General features: G+C 53.1%; 1 protein-coding gene across 1 annotated transcript in view; it reads right to left on the bottom strand.

The window, feature by feature from the left end:
* Positions 1–27,213, bottom strand: part of OTOG (otogelin) — a 109,603-nt gene that overhangs the window by 38,229 nt on the left and 44,161 nt on the right. Inside the window, exons 24-38 of the mRNA XM_037999621.2 lie at positions 22,826–22,964; positions 21,055–21,189; positions 20,625–20,771; positions 20,216–20,335; positions 18,214–18,330; positions 17,361–17,517; positions 14,692–14,718; positions 12,016–12,183; positions 8,270–8,548; positions 6,011–6,128; positions 5,215–5,294; positions 2,999–4,767; positions 2,088–2,256; positions 1,652–1,797; positions 527–616 (exon numbers count right to left, since the gene is read on the bottom strand). Coding sequence (XP_037855549.2) covers positions 527–616; positions 1,652–1,797; positions 2,088–2,256; positions 2,999–4,767; positions 5,215–5,294; positions 6,011–6,128; positions 8,270–8,548; positions 12,016–12,183; positions 14,692–14,718; positions 17,361–17,517; positions 18,214–18,330; positions 20,216–20,335; positions 20,625–20,771; positions 21,055–21,189; positions 22,826–22,964 — 3,661 coding nt within the window. The remainder of the gene's footprint in view (positions 1–526; positions 617–1,651; positions 1,798–2,087; positions 2,257–2,998; positions 4,768–5,214; positions 5,295–6,010; positions 6,129–8,269; positions 8,549–12,015; positions 12,184–14,691; positions 14,719–17,360; positions 17,518–18,213; positions 18,331–20,215; positions 20,336–20,624; positions 20,772–21,054; positions 21,190–22,825; positions 22,965–27,213) is intronic.

The following is a 27,213-nucleotide window of genomic DNA, read 5'->3' on the forward strand; positions in this document are numbered from 1 at the left end:
GAGGAGATAGATCAGTTCCCCTTGCCCACCTGTTGGGAAGAGCAAAGGTGGGCCCTCTGAAGAGGATGCCCATATGGGGGTGGGCTCTTGTTGGATACCCCGGCCTCCTTGACAAAGGTGGACTTAGTGAGGCCAATGAAGCTTAAATTCAGGGCTCCTCACTTCTTGGTAGGGGCCCTGGTAGTAATGTGCTCATGTGGCCATAGGTTTTTGTAAAAATTGCAAAAGTGAGATATTTTAGCCACAAATATTTAAACCCACTGTCTATTGCCTTTCTGACTTTTTCTCTGTCACAATATCCCATCCCTCCTGGTATACTTCCTCCCCTGACATTGGAGTGGCCACAAGCATTCTAATTATAATCACTTCCAAATATACCTAATTTTGCATCATTTTTTAAAAAAAGGTCCCCTCCCCATCCCTGCCCTGAATCATGACTCAGCCTCACAGCCCCTCCACCCCTGGATGCCCTGCCCCTCAACTGACTGTGGCCCTGCCCTGGAGGCTGGCTGTTTGATGCACTCACCTTTCGGTTGAAGTGATCAATAGTGACCTGATGGGCCAAGTGAGTCATGTTCAACATCACCAGACAGAATGGGGGCCAGTTCAGGTGTCCCTGCAGAGAGAATGCAGCTCTCATCAACCTGGAGCCCTGTCCTCTGCCCCCCTCCAAGCGAGCGGGCACAGCAAATGTGAGTACAGTCTCCCCCGACTCCCCCCTGCACTATGCCAGGGGCTCCCATCAGGCTGGGCAGATGGTGCCCAGGATCCCATGGAACAGTTCTGGTTCCATTTGACCTCATGTAAGTCCAGACCAAAACAGAAAAAAGGAAGGAAGGAAGGGAGGGAAGGAGGGAGGGAGGGAGGGAGGGAGGAAGGGTGGACAGAAAGGGAGGGAAAGAAGAGAGAAGAAAGAGAGAAAGAGAAAGAAAGAAAGAAAGAAAGAAAGAAAGAAAGAAAGAAAGAAAGAAAGAAAGAAAGAAAGAAAGAAAGAAGGAAGGAAGGAAGGAAGGAAGGAAGGAAGGAAGGAAGGAAGGAGGAGGGAAGGAAGGAAGGAAGGAGGGAAAGAAGGAAGGAAGGAAAGAAGGAAGGAAAGAAAGAGAAAAAGAAGGAAGGAGGGAAGGAAAGGAAGGAAGGGAGGAAGCAAGGACGGAAGGAAGGAAAGAAGGAAGGAAGGAAGGAAGGAAGGAAGGAAGGAAGGAAGGAAGGAAGGAGAGACAAGAGAGAAGAGAAGAGGAGAAGAGAAGAGAAGAGGAAGAGAAAAGAAGCTACTTCTTTCCACCTGGCTTATGGGGACATCCTAGTAGGAGTTCTCTGCAGCCAGCACCCATGACCTACGTCCACACCATTGGAGTGACATCCCAGTTCCTCTGCACTTCCATACCATCCCTCCTACATGGCAGGAAGCTGGCACAAACTGGGAATGGAACAGGCTGGAGCCAGGAGGCAGCACACTCCACTCAATTATTCCCCCGGCCTCCCAGGGAGCTGCCACCTGGGAGGCCCTGCCCATTCCTGGAGACAGAGAGGGAGCTCAGGGGGGCTTCCACATCTGTCTTTGCCTCTGGCACCCTGGCTCACTGCTCCATCTCCCCTCTTATCCTAGTCCAGTTCCTAGTCCCCAGCAGGGAGGGAGGTATGGGACAGGCACCAGGTTGGCACTTTTGCAGTCCAGTACATGGACGGTGACCATTTCATCTGGGCTCTGGCTGAGGATGTAGATGGCCTCCTTGAACAGAGCTACGTGGCTCCCATCGAAGGTCACGAAGCTTAGGTCAGGGAAGATTGAGCACCGGCCTGGGGGAGGGACAGGGCACAAGAAGAATCGGTGGATGCCTCCAAGACCAAGGCCACCTAGGAAGATGGGGCAGGTTCCTGGCCCTCTTCCTGGATGGATGCAGAGGCCTGGAGTCTGGAGGGTGCCTCAGATCAGGCATCACACAGATCAGAGGTCGCAAGCATAGGAAATCTGCCAGGTCGGGGTCCCACAGGAGGGGAGTCTGGGGCACATAGATCAGGGGTGGCGGTCATGCTGGGGTAAGGATACAGGGAGGATGCAGGAGGCTCCGCTGATCCCATTGACTCACAGGCACACTCCCAGAGTGGGCAGCAGCGGTCCCCACCCACCCGCACGGCGAGGCCCAGGATCCCACAGCGAGGGGGTGCAGCGCCCTGGGGACAGTGCTGGGACTGATTCACACGGATCAGCTGGCCCTCCAGGCAGATGTGGCGGACGCAGTCCTGCTCGGCGATTGGCTGGGCACAGAGTGGAGGAAGTGTGAGTGCCCATCGAGGAGCTACAGCCCACCCTGCAAGCCATGAGGGCAGCCGATCCTTCCCACATATACGTCCTAGCGGAGCAAGGGACCTTCTAGGGAAAGATGCCCTCACCCCCCACCCACCGACAAACCATCTGGGGCCTGGCGCTGTGCTTAGTGTGAGCTCAGAGGTCAGGGAATGATTCCCGGAGACCTCTACAGATCTGCCTGGCCTGCGCTGAGAGGTCTGGGTACACAGGCATGTATATACACTAGTTCACACTCACAGAAACCCTAGCATACCTGCGCAAGCCTGTGCGCACACACGCGCACACACACACACACACAGATTCTCACAAAGGCACAAAGATGCACATGAGGATGTCTCAAACACCATTCATCACACACAGAAGAACACATGCAGATACACGAGCGCTCATACTGTCTCACACGTGTGAACACAAACGCACACAGCAGACTCACAAAAGGCACACGCCGGCACACACACATTGTCACCTGGGTAACACACTAGGCCATCCAATCAGCCCCCCAGGGCCTAGATGGGCCAGGCGGAACCCTGCTATGGCATTGGGGCCAACAGGAGACTGGAGAAATTTTCAGGGACCAGGAGCTTGGGGCAGGAATGAGGATAGCAACTAAAACTCCATCTAGCAGGGAAGAGGGAAGGGATGAAGGGAGGGGTCACATGCCGGGGGACAGAACCCTGACAAATCACTCACGACACAGGTGGTGGATGTATTGGCCTCAGTGGTGGTTGCCAAAGCCTCCGCCAAACCCTCTACGATGCTCAGGGCTGGGGCTGAGCGCCCAGATGGTTCTGTGATGGCCTCGTCCACAGGCTCTGCTGCGAGGTGAGCCCCTGCCGAGGTTCCATGGGCCTCAGCCAGCTGAGGCAACAGAACCAGCGCGCTGTCTTGGGGGGCCGTCCTCGCTGAGACGCGGCTCAGGGGATAGGATGTGGGCACTGGCAGAGCTGTGCCTGCCTGGGCTCCCTCGGGCTCAGTCACCAAGGGGGTGAGAGGGTGGCTCGTGGCAGGCATGAGCTCTGTGGGCCCACCCTGGGCAGAGCCATAGATGGAGGTGGGCAGAGACACTTGCTGGGATAGGATGGCCACCTTCCCTGTGGTGCTCTTCCGTGAGACAACAGATACCGTGGAGGCCATGTCTTCAGTCACAGGCAGGACTCCAGAGGTTGGCAACGTGGCTCCCAGCAGCAGGCCTGGAGCTGTGCCCACTGCCGAGGGTGCTATGTGGGCAGGTGGGTGCACCTGGGTCATTGCTGCGAGAGTGAAAGGCGGTGCTGGGCTAAGTGTCTGAGCAGGCAGAGTCATGGCCTGTGACTGGAGTGGAGTGGTGATGACAGAGGCTTTGGGGCCAGGGGTGGCCACTGGGGCAGATGTGCCCACCTTGGCCAGGGGCAGGCTGGTGTCGGGAGGCAGGCCAGAGAGGAACTGGGATGGACCAATTGACTCTAGGGACACGAAGGGTGTGGCTCCCAGCCCATGAGCAGCTGTCGACAGGCTGGCAGCAGTTGGGGTCTCTGGGGGCAGAGCTGGAGACCTGGTGGCCGTGGTGGTATGCTGGGCTGTGCGGGGTGGTGCAGTGGGGAGTGGATGTGGCTGTGGGGAGGCAGGCGAGCCCATGGGCTGGCTGTGCCCGGCTTCGCCCTTCTCTGTGGACAGCACCATCTCCGCGCTCCTGGTTGTGAGGGGACTGACAGGAACCTGTTCTGCTGCTGTTCTAGCCACAGTTAGAGGGGTGCTGGGACTTGAAGCACTCTGGGCCCGTGTGGGCTGGGGGACCCCTGTCCTGTTTATGACCTTAGTTACTGCAGGTGTCAGCACAGCCTTGTGGGATCCCGAGGAGGTGGGGGACCTGGAGATGGCTCCAGGGGAAGCCACAGGTCTGGAGGAGGGACTTGCTGGCAAGGAGGGCTGTAGGGGTGTCATCCTGACAGGCAAGGAGCCATGGCCTCGGACTGTCACAGCCTTGGTCATGAGCGGGAAGCGAGGGGCAGGGGGTGACCGGGAGGAGACTGTGATGTTGGGGCTTCCTGCAAAGATCACAGTCACCCTTGTTGTCTCCACCACACCCGACACCATGCCAGGTGTGGGTGTCTGCAGTGCAACAGGGAGGGATGAGGACTCTGGTGTGTGGGGGACGGCCAGGAGGCTGGCAGTCACTCCCTTGCTGGCTGGGGCCTCTGTGGGGCGGGCAGGGAGTTGAGAGGCAGTGAGCCCCAGTGGCTGCTGCAGGGTGGACTGGGTGGGGCCTGGAGACACCACTGGCTCTTCAGTGGCTGCCATTGGTGGGTTCAGGGCTGTGGGGAGTGGGGCAGCTGGGGCCAGGGCTGGCCGGTGGGTGGGGCTCCCGGGGCTCTCCTGTGACAGCTGTGGCACCTCATCACTGGGAGTGGGCAGCCCCTGACTGGGAGGGAGGGTCTCATTGCCAAGGGCCTCTGTGGGAACCCAAACTGCTGGCTCCACACCTGCGGAGACAAGAGAAGAGGCTCAGAAGGCAGGGTGACTGCTGCCCCAGGGGGTCATCACTGGGCAGGGCTGTGGTGTGGGGCTTGAGGACTGGCACCCTCGGTGATGGGGTGAGGGCAGCTTCTGACGGCCAGAAGAAGTCAGCAGGTCTGAACTCTGCCCGACCTCAGACCCTGACCCCAGAGCCAAGAGACCTCAGGTCTAAGTCTGGCTGCACCACCTTCTCACCATGTGACCCCACTCTGGGCCTCATTTCTCCTCTCTGTGAAGCGGGGCGAATAGACCGGATGAGGCCTGTGCCTCCCCTGTGCCTGTATCTCTTTCCAAAAGTCCCTGTGCTGATCTTGCTTCTCTGGGACCTGGGAGCTTTGAGGCATGACTGCTCAATGAGACCCTAGGGACTTAGAGGAAATCTGAGGGAAGGACGAGAAGTCCGGGCCACTTACAGTCCTCCAAGTAGACACATCTCTGTGTGACTTCATCCAGGACCTTGGGGGCAGGACACACAGGGACACAGCCTTCTACCCTGAGGACAGAGCAGGGAGCAGGTTAGTGGCCTGGAATACAGGGAGAGCCACCTCTTTTTCCCTCGACTGAGCACAGGCCTTATCCTTTCTTACGACACGTGTGTGTGCACACATGTGCTTATTACATGTACATACACATGACCCTCCTTAGAGATGCTGTCACACATGTACAGGAGCACACACACCCAGTATGTATGCAGCACACTCCTGCACACTTCTACCCCTCAGACCGAGAGGGAAACACACACACAAGCAAGGTACACTTCTGCACACACTCATGTACATGTTCACACGTGTCTCTGCCTGGGCACATTCTCACGTGGTCTCATGTACCCCCTCCATCCCTGCAGGACGCCTAAATTTTTACACATACGTGCAAACACACCCACAGAGACTCCCACAAACATCAGTGAATACGCCCTCACACATGCACACAGCTGCACACAACACCTGCATACATGCAACTGTGTACAATGAATGCACAGTTGTAGCAGTACACACACAAACACACACAAGGCTCTGCTGCACGCACATCATGCACAAATAGATACTCACATATGCTCACATATGTGCATATATGGAAAGACACAGTTACCCTGGTACACACATCCCCATACACTCAACATGTGAAACACTCATACACAAGTGTATGTGAGTGCACACACACACTGGTGCACGCACCTTGACTCCATGCCCACGGCCCCTGACATCTCACCTGGGTACGTCCCGGCAGCTGGCTGCCCATGGGTCCCGGCAGGTTTGGAAGCAGGAGCTGGCACAGGCATCATAGCGCCACTCGCAGACGGGGTAGGCAGCCCCCGAGGGCTTGGCATCTAGAAAATGAGATGGAGCAGCAACTCTGGGTCAGGTGAAGACACAGAGGAAGTCCCAGAGCTTAGCCCTGTCCCCCCATTCTGTGGAGGGGATAAATGGACCCATGCAGGGAAAGTGAATGGGGAAAAAACCACGCTAAGGAGAAACTATGTTCACCGTGGTTGGTGTGAGTGCCTGGGTATCCTGGGGACGGGGCTCTGGGAACTGAATGCAGGACTGAGGACAGGGAAGGACTGAGGACAGGGAAGCTCTGGCCCTGGCAGTTGGAGTGAGGCTTCGAAAGGTGGCCAAAGAAGAGGCCTGGACCCCTGATCTCTCCCTTGGGATGCCCTGCCACCCACCCTGCCCCTCTGGGACCCTGGTGCCCAGGCTTTCCCCGCATCCCAGGACACAGTAACCTCCTCCTTGCCCTGCCTCTAGCAGGGCTATTGTAGACCTCCATGGAGGCAAGAGGCCCTCCTTTGCGGGGTGAGGGAAGGCACTGGGGGATCCCTTCCCCTCTAGCCCAAGGCCTTCCTGGGCACCTGGCCCCAGACAGCTTGCAAGGGAGGTGCTTTTCCCCAGGCTCAGCCCTCTCTGTTCCCAGAGGGCCCCCTGAAGAGCCTCTTAGGGTCTGAGGGTGCAGGTCGTTTGAGCACCGCCCTCACTGCCCCTGCAGCTGGGCTAACTCTTAAACAGCACTGGGTGCTACCCGAAATATCTCACAAGGATTTACTCATTCAACCTTACCATCGTCCTATGAAGTAGGTGCTATTATTACCCCCACTTTAGAGAAGAGGAAACCCAGGCACAGATGATGCTGGGAAAATGACAGGTTTTCAGAGGAGATGTTCTCAAAAGAGGCCCTGTGACTAGCACCTTGACAAATGAGGGGAAAGTCTGCAGCCTATGGGGGGCTTGGAGGCAGACAAGTAGACCCCAGGCTACCTCGGCCCAAGTGACCAGTTTCTGAACACACAGCCTGAGCAGGGAGGTGTGGGTAGGCTCCGAAGCAGGCTCCAGGGAGCAGCCCCCACCAGCAGCTCCTCCAGATGCCCTAACCTGAACACTGCTGCCAGCTGTGAAGAAACCTGCTTTTCCAAAAGCCTGGAGAGTGTAACTTACATTTGGGGAGCACCTACTATGTGCCAGGCCCTGGGCAAAGCCCACGGGACACAGCCAGTCCTCAAAGCACACTTCTCAGACAAATATCCCCATTCCACAGGTGAAGAAACCAAGTCAAGGAGATAGGGGTTCTCCTCCAAGTGTCTAGGACCGGGGTCAGGATTTGAACCCAAGGCTATCCAGCTTCAAAGTCTGGGCTCATGCCCCAGTGTCTTCCAGAAAGGGACACAAATATTCCCATCATGAGCAAGTCTTGTCATCATGGCCAGTGATAAACCTGTCCCACGTCAAGTTCAAGGGCGGACTCGCTAACCGCTGAAGGGAAGAATGAGCTCACCCAGCCCTGGCTTGGGTGGGGTGGGTGATGAAATGAGGAGGCTGGCTGAAAACACATTTCCATATGTGTACATGCAAATGGATCCATCCACAGACACAAGTACCCCCAAGTCCCATGCAAGACAGAGAAAACAGTAAAGAAACTCCAGGGTTTAGGCAGAGAACAATATTTTGGGGACAGACACAGCTGGCAGGGCAGGCCCTGGACCCCCTTGGCCTCGGTGGAAGTTCAGGGAGTCACCCCACCCCTGTCCAGGGGCTTGGGCCTTCCATTCAGGGATGAGGCTGCTGGTCCCCAGACCTATCCCCCTTGTGACAGTCCTTGAACTCATGGGGCAGGCATGTGACCCCAACAGCAAGAAAACTGAGCCAGCGGCTACGCACGCTGCAGCCAGAATCACACCTCCCCTCACTTCCACAAAGGCTGCTATATTTTTAGACCGTGTAATTGGCCTGTGGCAGCAGGCAGGACCCAGGAAATTGGCTGGACCCCAAGCACACTGTCCGTGGCTCCCTAGGCCGTTAACATGGAGGCCGGGCCACCTCTCATCTCAGGGTGGCACCCATGTGGCCCCCTGTGCCAAGAGAAGGAGGATTCTGCCTCTTAGGGGCAATTGGAAGGGTGAGGTGGGGACAGGGTGGGAAGAGCAGTGGACTGAGAGGGCCAAGGGGCCCAGGGCAATGGCAGGGGGTCACCTACCCAGAAGGCGGAAGAGCGTGCCCCGGCGGAACACCTCTGTGTGTTCGTACAGCCGCAGGGCCAGCACCGGGCCCGATGCACAGAGGAAGGAGCTGGGCTTGGCCAGGGACTCCAGGGCCACCAGGCCTGCCTGCCATGTGCCCCGGTGCAGCAAGAAGGAGGCATGCTGTTGGAAGGCGTCACGGCCCTGCCACTTAGCCAGCTCCAGAGACCCGTTGGCTGTGACGTGAAGGAAGAAGTTGGGTCTGTCTGCTGCCTCCAGGGACACCACATCTGGGTCTGCAGAGAACCACACGGAGAGGGTCAGTGCAGGCAGAGGTCCAGACTGGTGGGCTGCGGGGACAGCATCCTGGCACACATCTGCTCTCTCAACAGCTCTGGACGGCAGCACGCCTGAAGACCAGCGGGCTTCCCCTCTACGCCGGCCCCCGGCCCACCGACTCTGCCTGCCAGCTGTCCCTCTGCTCACACCATCTCTGCCTGAGGGCGAGTGGAGGCTTAGAGATCCCCCAACTGCTGAGACTCGGGAAGGCAACTGAACTATCTCCTTCTGTCCCCCTTGCACCCCTCTTTCCATTCTTCCCTCCTTCTGCAAACATGTTTGAGTGCCCTCAATGTGCCAGGCACCATTCTAGATATCCAGGATCCAGCAGCGAATACAACAGAGGCAGCTGTCCTGCTGGTTGCATTGCATTGGACATGTGGGGCAGGTTGGGGGTTGGTGATTTGTCAGGCTATAGGGTCCCCGGCTTGGTCTTGCTTCTCACAGGATCCCAGAGGGCCAGCATTGGCAGCCCTTCGTCCAACCCACAGATAGGGAGAGGGTCCCAGAGAGAGCTTGCCTAGAGACCCAAAGCTCGTCTCTGTCCTCCCTCTCCGGTCTCCATAACTGCCCAGTTCTAGGGCATGCGGCTTGATGCCCAGTGGGCAGTTTCCCCTGCACAGGGCCTTATGGGTCTCCTCAAGTCCCAGATCCACAAGCAGGCGCAGGGGGTGAGCACGGGGCCGGAATCCCAGCTTACCACCCTGGCTGTGATGTGGGCAAGCACATTCATGCCTGGGCTGTTGGAGGGATCATCAATGAGGTGTGTGTGAAGCACCTGGCACAGCCTGGTGCTGGGCGGGTGCATCTTCAGCCCCTCCCATGTATCCCCTGTGTCCCCAGGAGGGACGACAGTGTCCCTGTTACACCTCCCTGGGCAGCTGCGAGAAGATGGCAGGTAACGGAGACAGGCTTCATTATTCATGTTAATTCACAGCTGCTGTTTACACATGACTTACTACGTGCCAGGCACTGTGCTAAGCAAGCCATTTGCCTGCAGGTTATGAAATTCCTACGAGAACCCTGTGAAGTGAAAAATTCCCTCATTCAGCAGCAAATATTTACTGAGTGCCTGCTGTGGGCCAGGCCATGTTCTAGGCACTGAGGCCACAACAGGGAGCAAAATGATGAAAATTCTTGCCCTCATGGAGCTTGCCATCCTGGCGGCTGTGGGGTGGGGAGAGAATACATTGCTGTGAGAGGTTAAAAGGTGGTGATATTACTATTCCCACTTTACAGAGGAGGGAAGAGAGGCCCAGAGTCACACTGACAGTGGATGAGGGAGGCAGGGCTGGATGCAGGCAGGCTGAGGCCAGAGCCCAGCATCTTCACTGCCACACGGCCGGCCCCACCCATGGGATGCAGGCGCCGGCATGGGCAGCCCAGCGTGGTAGGGCACTGAGTGCTAGCCCCAGCCTGCTCCACGGGATGCGTGACCTCAGGCAAGTCACTTCTCCTCCCTGGGCCTTGGCTTCCTCCTTCATGAAGACAGGGTTGGCCTGGATCAAGGCTTCTCCACTGTTTTCCCTGCTGTCCTCCTAACAGGGCAGAGACCTTGAGGTGCAGTGTCCGGGGCTGTACTGTAAATATTAGATTGACTTCGCCTGCCATCCTCTGTATTTCTTCTTTAATGCCTCGGTTTGGAAGGCAGTATGGCAGAGGAGTTTGAATGAAAGACTCTGGAGCCAAACGGCTGGCACCTGTCACTAACAAGCACTGCGCCCTAGGTAAATCACCTCACCTCTCCGGGCCTCAGCTCCCTCATCTGTAGATTGGGAAAATAATAGTCCCTACCTCCTAAGATTGTCATGAGGATTAAATGAGTTACTACACATGAAGCACTTAGAACAGTGCCGGTACATGAGAAGTCCTACAGAAGGGCAACATATGATTATTAATAAATAAGTAACCTCTCCCCCCAAAAAATCTTCAGTTAACACTGGCACCCCAGGGACCTCTGTCAGGCTGTGGTGGTGACTCCCCAGAGTGGGAAGCCTGGGCCTCGGTGACTGCTGAGTCCTCCCCTCCGTGACATTTCCTGCTCTCCACTTCTTCGCATAACCATCTTTCCATCCTTTAAGGGACACCTCCTCCATGCAGCCACCCTAGGTCCCACCTGGAAGGCACCTTTTGTTGGCTGCCCAGGACCCTGGGTACAGCCCAGGAGAAGCAGTATGGGATGGGAGAGGAAGGAGCTTGGGTCCCCACTGGGCCCATGAGACCCACGCCTGACTCTGAGATGGAGCCTGGACTGGAGTGCCTCTGGGATCCTGCCCCCAGTGACATCCTCTAAAGCCAGGTGACTCCAAGGACCTGCTTAGCATGCCCATAAACCTAGTGGAAAGGCAACACCCCCTCTGGACTACACATAACCTACTAGACTAACATACCGGATGGAGAACAGAAAAGCCTCACTAAGCAGATGGCCCGCCACATCTGGAAGGTGGTGACACCTTTGTCAGGCGGGAACGCACGGATCTGGGGATCAGAAATGTGTAGGGAGGAAGTGCTGTCTTTGGGGGTGGCGCTTCTGGCTCTCCTGTGGCCCAGTCCCTGATTCCTCACTCCCAGGCCTTCTTGTGCAGCTACATGATTCTGCCAGGTACCACCCACCTCCCCCAGGCTCACACCGCCATGAACATCACCTACAGCTAGGGATGTTGGCCATGCCTGGGGCTGGGCAGGAGCCAGGATGTCCCCTCCCCTCCTGAAAGCCCTTCCATGGCTCCCCATTGCCCTCAGGATAAAGTCCCAACTCCTGAGCTTAGCTTACTAAGTAAGTAAGAAGTTTCCCTTCCAGACTCCTTCTTGCTGTCAGGGGAACATCCTGTATTTTAAGAAGCCTCTCCCGACTCTAAGACTGAGTTGGGGGCCCCTCCCCGGTGTTCTCACAGGTGCTGTGACTGCCTTTGGGCATGTCTGTCTCGCTGATGGGACTGTGGGCTTCTGATGCGCAGGGACTGTGTCTCTTGTATCCCTGATTTCCCAGTACCCGGCTCTGTGCTTGGCATGGGATTAGGGTTCAGTGAAAGGGAGGGAGGCAAGAAGAGACATTGAGAGAGAAAGGGAAGAGAGGAGGGAAGAAGGGAGAGATGGGGGGAGGGTGAGAGCGGAAGAGAGGAAGGAGGAGGAGGAGCATGAGGAGGGAGAGCTGCTGCTTGGCTTTTCTGGAACAGCTATTGCATACAGCAAGGTATAGAGGCATGCCTGGGCCTTGGCTGCCCTGGAGGTTAGGGGAGCAGATGGAGAGTGTCTCTGCAGAGAAGAAGCTGACCTAGAAGCACCAGCTCAACTGGGAGAGGGGCACTTGTCAGAGCCCCCATTTCCCCTGCCACTACAGATATTTAGGGCCTCAGCACTCACCCCTCCTCCAGCACCCTCCTCCCTCCCAGAAGAGCTGGAGTGGGACTGAGGTGGGCCTTACCGTGGGCCTTGGCCTTGTACAGAGCAGCTGTCAGCAGGAAGCTCACAATGTCCCCTGGCGCCACATCCTTTGTCCTCACTAGAACTATGTCTTCGCCCACCGCCTTCATGGCCACCAGGGCACCACCGGCTGCCAAGCTGGACAGCTGATAGGGGCCCTTACCTAGCACTGGAGAGAAGAGGCCCCATGAGCAGCCTGCCCCCCTGCCTGCCCACCTCCCATACCTCCTGCCCCAGCCCTTGGCAGCAGTGGGGTGGGAGGGCAAGCTACCAAGGAGGAACCTGGATGGCGTCCTTCCTCCCAGAGCTCAGGGACCTTGATGACCCTGAGAAGGAAGGGACAGGATTCCCAGCCTGCCAGCCCCTGAAAGGAACAGACCCACTGCACAGTGCCTGAATCACTTCACAGAGAGCCAGGGAAGAAGGCCACCCACAGGGAGCGCCTGGGCCCCCCAGTGTCTCTCCACAGCCTTCCCACTGCCTGAAACTTCACCGTTACAGCCACTGCTCTATTCAAGGTGCCCTCGGGAAGAAGACAGCAGACCAGGTTTCTGCCCACCCCAGGCCTAAGGGACGATAAACATGTTAGTGTTTATCTAATTATTTCAAACACGTATCACTTTTGAGTCTTTATAATTCCTGTGGTCGTCAGTATAGGTTGGCACAGAACATGGGCTTCCTGGACAATCACCTTGTAGGGATCTTCCTGCCTCTGCTGTGTCCCTGCTCTCCAATGCCTCCTCCCTACGGCTGCTGAGCTGCCCTCCCAGCCATGCTCCCTGCTGGGGTGCACCAGTGACTCTCCATGGCCCTCAGGACACAATCTAAAGAGCCCAGCTTGAATTCAGAAGCCCTTCAGCTCTCAGCCCCTGCCCACCTCCCCATTCCCCCCACGCCCTGGCTCCTGCCATGCTGAACTTCTCTTGCTCTTTCTGGAAGGAGCAGTGGTGTTATTTCCCAGCTCACATCTCATCACACCGTTCCACCCACTCAGAGTAGTCCTCCCCATTTTGTGCCTGGCAAACGCCTACTCAACCTCTGGGGCCCAGCTCAAATGTCACCTCCTTGTGACGCTCTCCCTGCACCCTCTCCTGCCACATGGCAAATGTTGTCCCTCCTCCTCTGTGTCCCACCAGCTCTTGGAGCATGGCACATACTAGTTATAGCTCTTCGGATGAGGATCTGGATGGGAGGTCCACATCTGTCACCCCCACTAGATGGGAGACAAGCAGTGCTGTGCTGGCAAATGGCTAACAACGAGCTCTCAAACAAACAAACAAAAAAAGTGGTTTGTAGGTTTTCAGATTTCCATGGCGTAAACACTCCCACCAGGGGTCAACTGGAAACTACCAACTGAATGAGGAGTTAGGAACACAATGGGTGCTAGAGAGGCGGTGTGAGCCCGCTCCGCACACCGCTGTGGCAGGACTCAGGGACCACTGACTTCCCAGCACCCAGCGGGCCAGGACCAGACCAAATGCTAGTAGAAGAACGGAGCAAGGATGGGTGAGTGGGTGGGTGGGTAGGTGGAAGATGCTAGAAACAGCTTGTCCTTTGCCAGTTACTGCCACCCAAAATGCCACGGAAGAGAGAAAACGGAGCAGCTTCATCTTGCTGAAATGTCTTGCCTGATGTCAGACAGATCCTGTCTGTCCCAGGGACCACAGATCCCCCATTGCAGGCTCATTCCTTTACCAGTTGAAGTTCTGGGGCCATCAAGAGCCCCTGGGCACTAGCATTTTGGCAGAACTACAGTTCTGTGGATGCTCATGCTACACCCTGGTCTGGCCCTCATCTCACAGGCCCCCAGATGGTATCCTGTCTCCAGTCTCTCTCTTCCACTTCACCCACCACGCTCAAGCCAAAATCTCATAATGCAGGCAACTGAGGACAAAGCCCTGGGCCTCTGCCCACATAGGCCTGCTCCTGGCAGCACAGTCCCTGGAGGAGGGTCGGGGAGTGGAAGTCAAAGGAGAACAGCACGGAGGACCAGATGAGCATTTCACTCTGCCAAGGTCTGACCCTGGCCCAACTGGATGAAGTTCAGTGCTAAAAACTACTCCTGGGCAGCCCTTCTCTATCCCACCTACCCAATCCTGTGATTAAATTGATGAATTGGCTCTAAACTGGACATTAACCTCCCCTGGGTCTTTGGTTATGACCTGTGTTTTCACCCTCGTTAATCTAAATGTCAGAGCGTCTACTGGAATCCTGCGACCTTGGTTGAGTTTGAAGATGAATGTGTCGAGCCACATGTTTTGTTCCACTCATACTCAGAAAGGGCAGTTTGTGTCCGCTTTTGCCAAAAGCAAATCTTCGGGGAACCCAAGGTGATGTTCTGTGGCTCTGATGAGCTAGATTATGAAGGTGGAGGAGCTGGCGAGTTGGTGGGAATGGGGTTTTTCCTTCCTGGTGGGGCTGCCCTGCCGAGCACAGTCCCTGGGAGCCGGCCTGCCTGGGCCCCAGACAGGGGCTGCAGGAACTGCTGAGGACAGAGGTGCAGGATACCCCTGGGCCCTGCACTGTCAGGGCTCTCTGCATGATGGGGGCCCTCCCAGCCCGGGTCAGGGCTCTTCCAGGGCCAGCAGCGCCTTGGGATGGCTGATGCTGTGTGGCATCAGGACAGGGCTGGCAGTGCCTGGGCCCCTTAGACTCTGCGTGGGGAGGATGGTCTTACCTTTGTTAAAGAAGTCACAGTCATACGCTGAAAGAGAGAGAACAGGGACTTCCTGAGAGCCAGCCCAGAGCCTGCAACAGACAGACAGAGCCAAGGCCCCCAGCATCCCAGCCTCCCTTCTTCCCCAAGTGCTGGGCCTGGCCTGCCTCCCACATGTCAAGATTTGGGGATGGTCATGGATGCAGATGTCTTAAGTGAAGTAAATAGAATGGCTCCTCTCTGGGCCGACAGCATGAGGCTCAAAGACTGGCCCACAGTAGGCACCTCAGCGATGTGTCAAGTAAATGAACAAACGAATGAATGTTGGAAAGAGGCGGGTGTATTTTGTGTGGTGCCAAAGAGCAGGATTAGAACCAAGGGGTGAGAGTTTTAATCAGAAATGTTGCAGAAGGCCCCCAGAGGGATGCAAGCACAAGACGGAGGTTGGTCTTCCAAGAGCCTTGGGTGGCAAGGGGACCAGGAGCCCCCAGTATCACCGGCTTCTTCAAGCCGCTTGCACTGCAGAGGCGCTTCCACCAGCCAAGCTGTAAGAAGCTCCTGCAAGCGTGGGCTCAGCGCGCCCTCTAGTGGTCATCTCCAGCACCACACCCTGTTCCCCCGGCCCCTCAGCTGCAGATGTTCAGTCCACTGGGGAGTGCCCGGGACCTTACGGGAGACCCCGAAAGCCAGCAGCAAAGCCATGAAGAGCCAGGCAGATAGACCCTGGATAAAGCTTAGGAGCAGCATGCTTCACACGTAGGCATGGTCTGAAGAGAGCCACCGACTCACTCCACACCCCAGACCACAAGTCAATGCATCTGGGGTCACCCTCCAGAAAGAGCACGTAGAGTCAGGATACCGGCCCGCCGTGTGGCTGCGGGCACGTGCCTGCCTCTCCCTCCATCTGCAGACTCAGAAGGCTGAACCAGAAAATTAGAAAATTGCCAAGTTTCTGGTTTCCAGGGTGTACCCAGTCAAGAAGTGGTAGCCAACAAGAGTCATTAAAAAGTCAGCTCTCTAGAGTTAGACCTGAGTTCAAATCCCACGTCCCTCACTCATCAACTGTGCATACTGAACCAAGTCACTTAATGTCAGTGAAATTTAGTGCCCTCCTCTAAGGTGGGACGGCTACCGGCATCTGCCCCATAGATCTGCCAGGGCCTGGACCAGAGTAAGGCAAAGTGCTCATCTTGGATGTGAAATTTAAGGGGCTACCAAAAATCTCAGTAATCAAGATAAATACTATTTTAATGCAATATTTTTAAGACATCAAAATTAATGCAAAAAAAGCATGATAAATAAAATATCAAAATTTAAAAATAAAGACAAGATCATTAACAGTCTCCCACTGAGTCTCCCACTGAGCCAGAGTAGAGACTGAGACCAAAGGAAACATTAATACTATTGATCCTTTGAAAGTTTGTTCACCACAGTATTTTTGCAGCAATTTTTATTTTACAGAAATATTACATCAAAATATTATTTCTCTTGATTACTGCATTTTTGGTGCCCCCTCAAACCTTGTACCCCAGGTAAGCACCTCAATCACCTCCCCCTAGTCTTGAATATTAAATGAAGTAATGCACATAGGCACAATGCCTGGCACGCAGTGGACCCTCAGCAAGTGTGCTTCTGCTCCACCTTCTTCCTTTGGCATTTTGCCTGCAGGCGTCAGGGCTCAGGACATGACAGTACCCAGATGTCCATGAAAAAATGACAACCTCCACATTAGCATAGGTCACTGTGCCAAGTGCTGTACACACAATACCTTGTTTAAACCTCACAGCACCCTACAAGGTAGATGCAGCTATCTTCACCCCTCTATTACAGGTGAAGAGACTCCCAGGCCAACTTGGTGGAGCTGGGTCTGAACTCAATCAGTCTGACCCCAGAGAGCAAGGCTGTGTAATGGCCATCACACCCCAAGGTGAGGTGCTTGCACCAGGAAAATCCTTTGGTGTGCGGGAATAAATAAAAAATAAGAAATGAAGAATTTAGCCTTCTTTATGTTTTCTTTCACCTTTTAAATATTAATTTTTAAATATGTCTACATATTTTACATGAAGAGTATATCTATGGATGCATATCTATGTATGCATATGTATGTGCACAAAATGATTTTACTTGATAGGGGTGTGCAATGAAAAGCATTTGCAGACCACCATTGCTCTGAAAAAACTGATCATCTGTGCTGCCTCTGATGGGATCTGCGAATCTCAGCTGACAAAGGACTTCTATATTCATCACCCCATTTGGTCCTCAGAGCCAACCTGGGGGCAGGCCTATTCCTGTTTCTCAGATGAGAAAATTGAGCCCCAGAGAGGTTGGGTGACTTGTTTGAAGTCACACAGCTTACAAGTGGTAGCTCTAGGTCTAGGCTCCTGACTCTTCCAACAAAGTGGCTATGAGCACGGGTTCGCATTGGACTCTCTAGGGATGAACCTTGGCTCCACCACTAACCTTGAGCAAGTTACTTGATCTCTCTCTCTAAGCTGTTTCTTCAACTAAAATAGGAAATACATAGCCCTGTTTCAAAGGGTAGTTGTAAGAATTCAATGAATAACACGCCCAAAGCAGTTGGTGCTTGGTACATTCTAAGTACTCAGTAAATGCTAGACAGACTGCCAGTACCCCTAGGGTATGCCCACAGGGGACACTCTGTCCCTCGGGTGATTGTCTGGGACACTCACGGCAGAGGCGGGGGGTTCGCCAGTCAACAGCCACCCCGTGCTGGCAACACTGGTGGGCATAAGCAGAGACGCTGGCACAGAAGCACTCACAGTCACCACCCTGGCTGCAGCCACATGTGTCCGTCAGGCAGTTTGAGTAAAACCAGGTGACATCAACCTGGAGAAGGTCAGAAGTCAGAGGTCAAAGGACAGATCCCAAATGTCAGATTCGCAGCTTGTCAGCTGATGGCTACCAGCACCAACATGAACGGACCACAGGACAGGGTGAGTTGTCCTGTCTCATGAGATGTGAAGGGAGAAGTACAAGGAAACGAGAACTCCATGGTCCAGGCAGATGCCCACTTTTGAGAACTAAGCTCTCTTCTCTCCTGAGTCTGGCCTGTTTGATCCAGGAGCCGGGAGTGGCTGAACAGGGGTAGAGCCTGAACTGCCCAGCCAGGGCCAGAGACAGCCAAGGCCAATCTGACGGCAGCCTTCAAGGCTTGCAGGGTGCCACGCAATGCTGAGCCCCAGCCTCCTCTGCATGCACTGAAGCAGAACAGGCAATAGATGGTGCCTCAGCATGAGGGCTTTGGGTCAACCATTTAGAAGAACTTCGTGATAAGGAGGGAGGGCCAGATCAAGATGAGCTTGAAAAGGGCACAAGCTCTGTTTGCCTGGTTGTCTGTGCCTGGTCATCTGGGGAAATATGACGGACTCATCTGAGCCGACTGGAGGCAGGGGAACGGCAGAGGTAGATCTTCCCTGGAGATTTGAGCTGTCTCCTCTGAGACATGAGGGAGTCTGAGAGCTGAAGGGATCCCAGGAAAGTGGAGGGGGTGCTCGGGAGGGGCCGAGGCTGGGGTCCACTCACCACAGGGTGGCAGATCTCAAACACCTCACTGAGCAGGATGCTGCACTCCTTCTTGGCAAATGGTTCTCGGAGAGGATTCAGGACACATGTATCCCGAGGATCGAGGGTGTCTGGGCACTGAGGGGCAAAGGCAGGGCTGTTGACCTCCCTATTTGCCAAATGCCTATTGCCTGACATGACAGACAGATTTTAGGGTGGCCACCATGATCCTTGCCTCCTGATATTCATGTTCTTGTAAAATCCCCTTCCCTTGAGTGTAGAAGGGACCTATGCCTTGCCTCAAACCAACAGAATATGGCTCAGGTGATGGGATGGACATGGCCATGTGTATGTGATCACACAATTCCCAACATGAGATCCCAGAGCCCATCTTGCTGGAGTCTCTCCCTTGCTGGCTGTGAGGAAGCAAGCAGCCATGCTGGGGGACCCCACATGGATGGAAGTGTCAGTGGTCTCTTGTTGCTGAGGGTAGTCTCTGGCCAAAAGCTGGCCCCAAAATAATGGAAGCTCTCAGTCCTACAGTTGCAAGGAGCTGAATGTAATCAACAACCATGTGAGCAGGTGAGGATGCAGTTCCTTCCCCAGTGGAGCCTCCAGATGAGAGCCCAGCCCTGGCTGACACCTTGATTGCAGCCTTGTGAGACACTAAGCAGGGAACCAAGTCAGGCCGTGTCCTGACTTCCTGGCCCACAGAAACTGAAATAATATATGAGTGTTGTTTAATGCCACTAGGTCTCATAAAACTGTTACATAGCAGTAGATAACTAATACAGATGTTTCTGATGTCTGCTGAATCTCTTTCCTTAGACTACATTTTCACTAGAGAACCCCATGGTATGCCGAATAGGATTAGCAAGAGAGAAATATGATGTGCATGGGGGTGTGGGGACAACAAGGGTTAGTCACCCACTGAGCTTCTCTAAAATGGGGATGTGTTAGGGTGCACTTTTCAGAGGCTGTGGGAACAGCCTTGTCCCACCTCAGGATTTCAGAGTCTGTGAGAACAGCCCTGTCCCACCTGGAAGAGTTGAGCTCCAGGACATGCCCAACTGCTCCCCCTACCCCAGTCTACATAAGCTCATCTCCGTGTACTTCCCAGCAGGGCAATAAGATCACTAAGTCTAGGAGAGGCAAATATATAACACTCATGTCACCACTCTCCCCTGCTGCTCTCATGGCAGACATAAATAATCAATCACAGTCCTCCTTCCAGCTGAGCTTGACACAGATCTTGGATGTTTCTCAATATAGCTCCCAAGCAGCCTCTTTTGACCAATCAGAGTTGTCACATGAAGTGAAATCTATTCACCAGCTCTCTCTTGGCCCAGTCCCCTCTCTTTGCAGAGGATTGCAGAGATGGGACGTACTCAAGGTCACCCAGAAAGTCAATAGATGACCCAACAAGAACCCAGGTCTCCTGCTCTCAACTCAGAGCTGTTTCCCCCACAGGTCATAGATTGACAGCCTCAGTTAGACATCTCTCAGATTGTCCCTTGGGGCAGATCCCCTCATTTCTATCTATGCTAGTGTCGCCCTTCCTCTCAGAGATCTTATCTCTGATATATTCATCTATTTAAGCATGGCCCAAACTTTAAGTGCCAGCACCAGTCTCATCTCCTTCAGGAAGACTTCCCTGATTGCCTCAACCCTCCTCAGTCTCTCTTGGTCTCTTCTCTGCGTCAGACCTAGTTCCAGGCACCGGGGGGCATCATGATGAGTGACCATCTCTCCTGGGACAGACTTTATCACCTGCTCAACCTTCCACCACCCTGCCAGGGCTTGGTCCAGGGTAGGGTGGGCAGCTGGATTTGTGAGACAAGATGATGCATGATCTTTGGGCCATAGGACAGAGTCTAGGGCTAGGGATGCAGTCAGAGGCTGAGAGAATATTGCAGGAGAAACCTCACACCAGCATCCCTCTTCCCTGACCTGGGGCCAGGTTCAGTGCTGGCAGTGCCCATCTGAGTGAGGGGCATAAGCCAGCCTGGAGGAGAGGCTTTACCTCAACTGCAACCCAACTGCTGCCAAACTCCTGGGGGTTAGTTAGCTCTAGGTTCTCCGGGGTCCTCATCTCATTGATGGTTTTTAAGTCAAAGTTCCCACAGAGGCCTGCCAGCTGGCCCTGAAAAGAGAGAGGACACCATGGTCAGTTGCAGGCATGCCAGGGGTGAGCCACAGGCAGAGGGATCCCCATAAGCCCAGAGTCTATCATGGACCTAGAAGTCACTGCTGAGGTCACAGTTTGAAGAGGGATGGAGCAATGTCAGAGGAGAAGGGGCCCAGAACAGGGTGGAGGGGAGAACAGAGGCATGCTCTTCTTGGCTCCTCAGAGAGGGTACAGCTCACCCAAGGACACCCAGGGCTTGGCTCAGCCCCAAGCAGGAGCAGAGGGTCACTGTTCATGTAAGTACCTGCCACTGAGGCCCAGCCTGGATGTGCACTGTGGTTCTCTGGTCCCACAAGAGGGTGATGTGTTCCCGTGGGAAATGCACCAGTGTGAAAAATCCCACTCGCCATGTGTGGACCTCCTGCTTGTCATCCAGGAAGCTCTCTGGACTCTAGAGGGACAGAGATGGTCACTCCTGAACCCAAGTGCCTCCCAGTGCCCAGGTCGGCTATGCCTGCAGCCAGGACCTCACCAATGCCTCTGCCTCCCTCATACCCTGCCATTGGCCTCTGTGTTCCCGACCCTGGCCAAGAGGAATTCAGTCTGTGCTCCTAACTCAGTGGTTCTCCAAGAGAAACTGCTGTGGTAAGGAAGCCAGTCCTCAGCCCTCTTCTGCCCCAACCCCTGGTAACCTGTAAATTGTCTACACAACCTTCACAGGCACTGGGCCTTACAGGATTTCCAGAGTCATCATCAAAGACAATGAGTGAGCTCCCAACGTTGATGGAAATAAATTTCCTGCAGATCATGCCGGAGCTGTAGCAGTTCACATTCTCTACAATCACAGAGAAGCTGACATCTGACATGCTCTGAGGAGAGAATAAGCGAGTCCAATAAAACAAGGGAGAAAAGAGATCCTGTCGAGAGGTATAGAGGTGGAGGAACATGCACTCCGGAGCGGCTTTCAATCTACTTCTACTTTGTGTTTGCTGAGCTGTGTGACTTTGGGCAACTTCTGTTCTCTGAAGCTGTTCTGGTTTTGGATGCCTAGTGTAGTACTTAACATGCAGTGACTCCCCAAAATATCTGATGAATTAATGTATTAACAAATATACAATAGGGATGATTGTATTGATAGGGTACGGGGAAGAGGCACTGTCTCACATACATCCTTGATGCTAGTGTAAGCTTTTTGAAGGGGAATTTGCTGGCATCGAATATTTTAAATGTACATAGCTTTTTATACAGCAATTCCACTGCCAAGAACCTGGGGATACATCCACACAGGTATTCACTGCAGCATTTAAATATTGGAGACAACCTAAATGTCCATCGATGGGGAAAAAATAAAACAAACTAGAGGGCGGTATTCTGTAGAATCCTACACAGCTGTTCAAAAGAAAAAAGTGTGTACAAACTATATGAAATCAAGTCCAAGGTATCCTATTAAGTGAAAAAAGCACATTGTAGAATCCTATTCACACAAACTAAACAAACTGTGTGTGTGTGTATGTGCATGTGTGTGCGTGTGCATGTCCATGTCTCACAGAAAAATGGTCTTGCAGGATTCATTCCCGACTGGAGTGGTTATTCAACAGGAGACAGGAACAGAAGAGATGGGAAGGGGAATATTTGTTTTTAATATACACTGCATTAACCTTTAGAACTTTTTAAATAAAATGAAGTCAATAATCTTTATCTCGTGGGGGTTTACTGCAGTTATGTGAAAGACCCCAGTACAGTGCCTGCCCTGTAGATAGGATTCCTTCCATAAAAGGTTTTGGCATTGTTATTATTATATGCTATTTTTATTATTGATGTTACTCTTATAAGATGAGATAGGCTATTAGCAAAACCAAGGTCCCCTGGGTGTGTCTGTGACACTCCTCCACCTTGGCAGTGCTCCTTCCTCCTGGGGTAGGGATCCTGCCTTCACTGTGCCCCCAACATCACCAGTTTTCTTCCTCCAGGTGAGCTGAAAATTATAACCTGTGACTCCTTTAAGCACACCAACTCTCCAGTCAGATTTCTTGGTCAAACTTGACCCTAGCTCTACCACTGACTGATGGCGGACCTTGGGCAAGTTACCTGACTTCACTTAGCCTGAATTGTTACATCTATACCATGGGATCCATAAACTTTACCTTGCAGAGCTGCTGTGATATTTAAGTGAAATAATCCACAAAATATGGCTCAATAGATCCCTAGGTATATAATAAAAGCTCAAAAAGCATTGGCTCTTGCTATTATAGACAGAAAAAAGCACTGGGATCCAATAGAGCAAGATTATAACGGTGAGCAGACAGGCAGTGTGGTACCTCAGGACTGGTGAACTCCATCCAGCCCTGAGCTTGCATCTCAGCACTTCTTCTAGTCTCTAGACAGCCCCAACTCAGGGCTTAGATTCCCGACCACCCAATTCTGCATCGGACTGGAGTCCAGAGCACCAGGGTGCCCTGACAGGTCTGCATGGAACCAGCTGTGCAGAAACATCTGGGAACTCACCTTGACCAGGTGCACTTTGCATGCCCCCACGAAGTCAAATGGGAGCCCATCAAATGTGCGGTAATGCCGGTCACCATAGGCAGTGCAGGTGGAGGCGCAAGGGTGGAGGGTGCACTGGAATGAGCCCCGCTGGCACACACTGAAACACACAGGCCCAGACCAGCTCGTAGAGCACACCCACCCCATACCTGAATACTCATGACAGAGCCATGGCCTATTGAATGCACGCGCACTGTCTCCCTTGGCAAAGGGGTCAACAAACACCAACCTGTAACAGAAGTCTCAAGGGCAGGATTGTGATTTCATGCAGGAGACACCAGGGCTCAGAGAGGTTATAAGACACAGCCAATAAGTAATGGACCTGATATTCAACCCAGACCTATTTAACTCCAAAGTCCATACTCCCTTTACCACTCCGTTCATTCACCTACCAATTCATTCAACAAATATTAGGTGCCTACCATATCCCAGGCATTATTCCAAAATTTTGTGATACATCAGTGAATAAAACAGCAAAAAAAGAAAACCGTCTGCCTCTGGGAATGTTTATTCTAGAGGAAGAAGAGATACACTAAATAAAAAGTAATAAGGCAGTGCGAGTATGTACTATAGTGCATTAGAAGGCAATAAGTGTTATGGGAGAGCAGGATACAGGTCACTGGGAATGTGGGTGGAGTGGGTTACAATTTTAAATAGGGTGGTTGGGGCACATGTGAGTAGAGACATAAAGGAGGTGACAGAGTTAGTTTCATGGGCATCTGGAAGAAGGTTTGTTCCAAACAAAGGATACAGTCTCTCCAAAGGCTCTGGGGAACACTTGGGAGACAACATGGCTAAAATGGAGAGTGTAAGGGCAAGAGAGTAGAAGAGGAATTCAGAGAGGCAATGGAGGGTCAGGTGACATGGGCCCAATAAGGCCACTATAGGAAGGTTAGCTCCTGCTAGGAATGGGAGAAGGGGGTTGGCATTGGAAGACTTGATCATGAGAATGACACTACGTGATTTATGTTCCACTCTGGCTACCACACTGAGCCTAAGCTCAAGGGGGTCAAGGGGAAGCAGAAAGACCAGTTGAGTGGCTACTGCAGCACATCAGGGATGAGATGATGGCAGCCTGGAGCAGGGTAACAGCAGTGGAGAGACTGAGAAGTTGTCAGATTCTGGGTGTATTGTGAAGGTAAAACCAAAGGGATTTGTAGACAGGTTGGTTATAGGTAGTGAGAGACAAGACACGAGGTTGACTCCAGCTTTTTTTGGCCTGAGCAACTGGAAGAACGAAGTCTTCATCAACTCAGATAGGGGAGGCTGAGGGAGAAGCAGGTTTGAAGGGGAAGATCAGATGTGCTGTTCTGGACATGTTGAGTTGAGACCTCCATTAGACATACATATGGTGATGTCAAGTAGGCAGTTGGATGTGTGAGCCTAGAGTTGAGAAGCATGGATTGGACTACAGGTAGAAATCTGGTAGTCCTCTGCCTATGGATGGGCCTTGTAGCCATGAGATTGGGTGAGTTCACTAAGAGAGTGAGTATAAATACAGAGGAGGAGAGTTCCCTTGGCTCGCTCCAATATCAAGAGGTTGGAGAAGAGGAAGAACCAATGAAGGAAGCTGAGAAGGAACAGGAAGAGAGGTCGGAGGAAAAGCAAGAGGAGGTAGTGTCCCAAAAGCCACACGAATGAAAGTATCAAGAAGGAGGGAATAATGGAAAAGTGATCAACTGTGTCAAATGCTGCCCACGGATCAAGGAAGGTGAGGACTGAGAAAGGAAAACTGGATATGGCAATATGGAAGTTACTGGTGACATTAGTAGAAATAGTTTCGATGGAATGATGGAGAAAATGCCTGACCGAAAGGGCTTAAAGGGGAATGGGAGAACAGGAAGTTGAAACAGCAAGTATAGAAAAAGTGTTCAGGGAGTTTTGCAATAAAAGGCGAGCAGAGAAATGGAGCAGTTTCTAGGAGGTTGGAATTTTTTCAAACAATATATTTTTATGCAATAGGGATGAGCCAGTAGAGAATGCAAATTGCTTATATGGGAGAAAAGAGGGAGAGATGCTGCAGTGATGCCCTTGGGTGGGCAAGTGAGGAACTAGTACTCAGAGGACAAGTGAAGAAATTGGCTTTAGATAGGAACACGGACACTTAGTTCATCTGTTGTACAGGCAAAATACTTGGGTATAGAGCCTGGAAAGTTCTCTTCTCATGGCTTTAATTTTCTCAGGGAAATAGGAAGCACGATCACCAGCTGAGAATGAGAGGGCAGGAGGTGTCAGGGCTTTGAGGAGAGAAGAGAAAGAGTGGAATAGTTATCTAGCGGGATGAAAGAGCAAAGGAGACCCGGGAAATACAGTCTGAGAGCCCATCAGCTTTAAGGGCCTTTTCCACCCTTATGAGCCCATGAATTTAAAATGAGAGCTGGCAGTTGGGTTTTGCGCATCCCTCCAGTCACATTCAGCTGCATGGATGCAAGTACAAAGGAAGTAAAGGTGTGGATGTCACCAGGGTTGTGGTTTTTCCAAACAAGTAGGGCAAAGCAGGAGGACGAAGAGAAGTGGGGCTGCGTTCAAGGAAGTGATATGGTTCTGGACCACAGGTTGAGGTAAAAGGGAAGGGGAGACATCGAGGGGGTGAGAGGCAGCAGAGAGGTGGTAGGGACCACGGATGAGAAATCCCTGTGGGGTTGCAGGTTTGAGGGAGTCAGAGAGGGAGTGGAGTAGAAAGACGGAAGGTGAGGTGAGACTCATTGGGATATGGGCTGGGTGAGTTGTTGGGAATGGCAACATCTACAAGATGACTCTTCACTCCACTAGGATGGAGAAAGACCTTTGGAAGAGAGGATGAAGAATCTGAGATGTCGGGAGATACTAGAAGCACCTCTAAATGGATACCAAAATCTCCAAGAATTAAGGAAGGGGTAGAGTTGGCAAGAGTCATAGAGCTCAGTGCCAAAATATTTGGAAGTAAAGGGGCATGACCCTGGGCTCCGTGTCTGACAGCAACAATGAGGGGTAGGCTTTCTCCAATCACGTGCCATAGACACACTCAGTCATGCACTGAGTCCATGTGGCTTCCTAAGTATGTGTATCCATCCTGTCATTCACCCACCTACATGACCTACGACTCAGCCATAAATGCATAAACGCTGGAAATACTCCCACTGTGGCTGACCATGCTGCAGACCATGGCGACATGGAACGCAGAGCTGGGAAGAGATGGGCAGCCAGGCTCCCTCCTGGTAAAGAGATCACAGCAAATGCTCAAGTCACACCAGTGCAACACATCTCCAGCACCCACCTCCCCATGGGAGAGCAGCTGGAATCTGGGCCACAGTGGCAGGTCCTTCGAGAGCAAATGTCGAGGTTTGTCCGTGTATTAGGAGGTAGAATTTTTACAACTGAGTTAAAAAGTAAAAACTTGCCCGCCTATCTCCTAGTTTTCCATGGAAGAGAGGACACTCATCCTATGGCCAGTCAGTCTCTCCTGTGAAGGCAGATGCCTCTTCGAGTCAGGGTTCCAAATTCTAAATAATCCCAGCTCTTCGGCCTTGGCTCCAGACTCCTCACCACCTCTGCCTTGGATCTGATTTATGAGCACAATGCACTCACAGGAGAGGATTCAATGTAACTCTATCCCCTGCCTGAGGGTGAGGGTGCTGCTACAGTGTCTGGAGTCTAGTGAAGTGATGGAAGCGAATCCATCTCAGGGCCTGAGCACCCCTGGGCAAATCCAGGCCAGCCATCCCCAGTCTCTCACCTCATGTGCCTGGCATACCTGGTCTGCTCTGGCTCACCATAGTCACAAAATCCCAAGAAAAAAAAAATGAGCACACAGCCTGTGCAGAGGTCTGTGTCTTAACATTATACCCAGGGACTTCTGGGGTCAGACAGCCAGGGCTCTGACCCTACAAGTGCACTCTGATGTATCTGAGGAAACCAGTCTTGGAGCAGATGGGCTTGACCGTGACCCTGCTTCTAACACAGAAAGAAACACTATGGCCTTCCTCTAGGCCAGAGGAACAGGGTGGTTTCAATCCCAGCATGGGACAGGGACTGGGGGCCATGCTCCAGCTACCCAGATGGGTCTCTGAGATAGAACCTCTCTGAGCTTCTCTTCTGGGCCCTGGGGTTCCAGTGCCAGGGGCTTCCTGCTCACCTCAGGCCACCCCTAGCTGGTTCTCGAAATTGGAACAGTGACTGGTTTTACTCTCTAGCATCAGGGCACATTTATAATTTCTCATGCTCTCCCCCAGCATTCTCTCTATCAGAAAGCTGAGTCTACCTACTGCCTACCCACCACTGTGTGTCCCAGAACAGGCCCTGCAGAACCAGCCCCGAGTCTGTTTCCATAGAATCCAGTCCAGGTGCACACACTCCCACATACACATACT

The sequence above is a fragment of the Chlorocebus sabaeus genome, chromosome 1 (assembly GCF_047675955.1).
Source record: "Chlorocebus sabaeus isolate Y175 chromosome 1, mChlSab1.0.hap1, whole genome shotgun sequence".
NCBI classification, from domain to species: domain Eukaryota; kingdom Metazoa; phylum Chordata; class Mammalia; order Primates; family Cercopithecidae; genus Chlorocebus; species Chlorocebus sabaeus.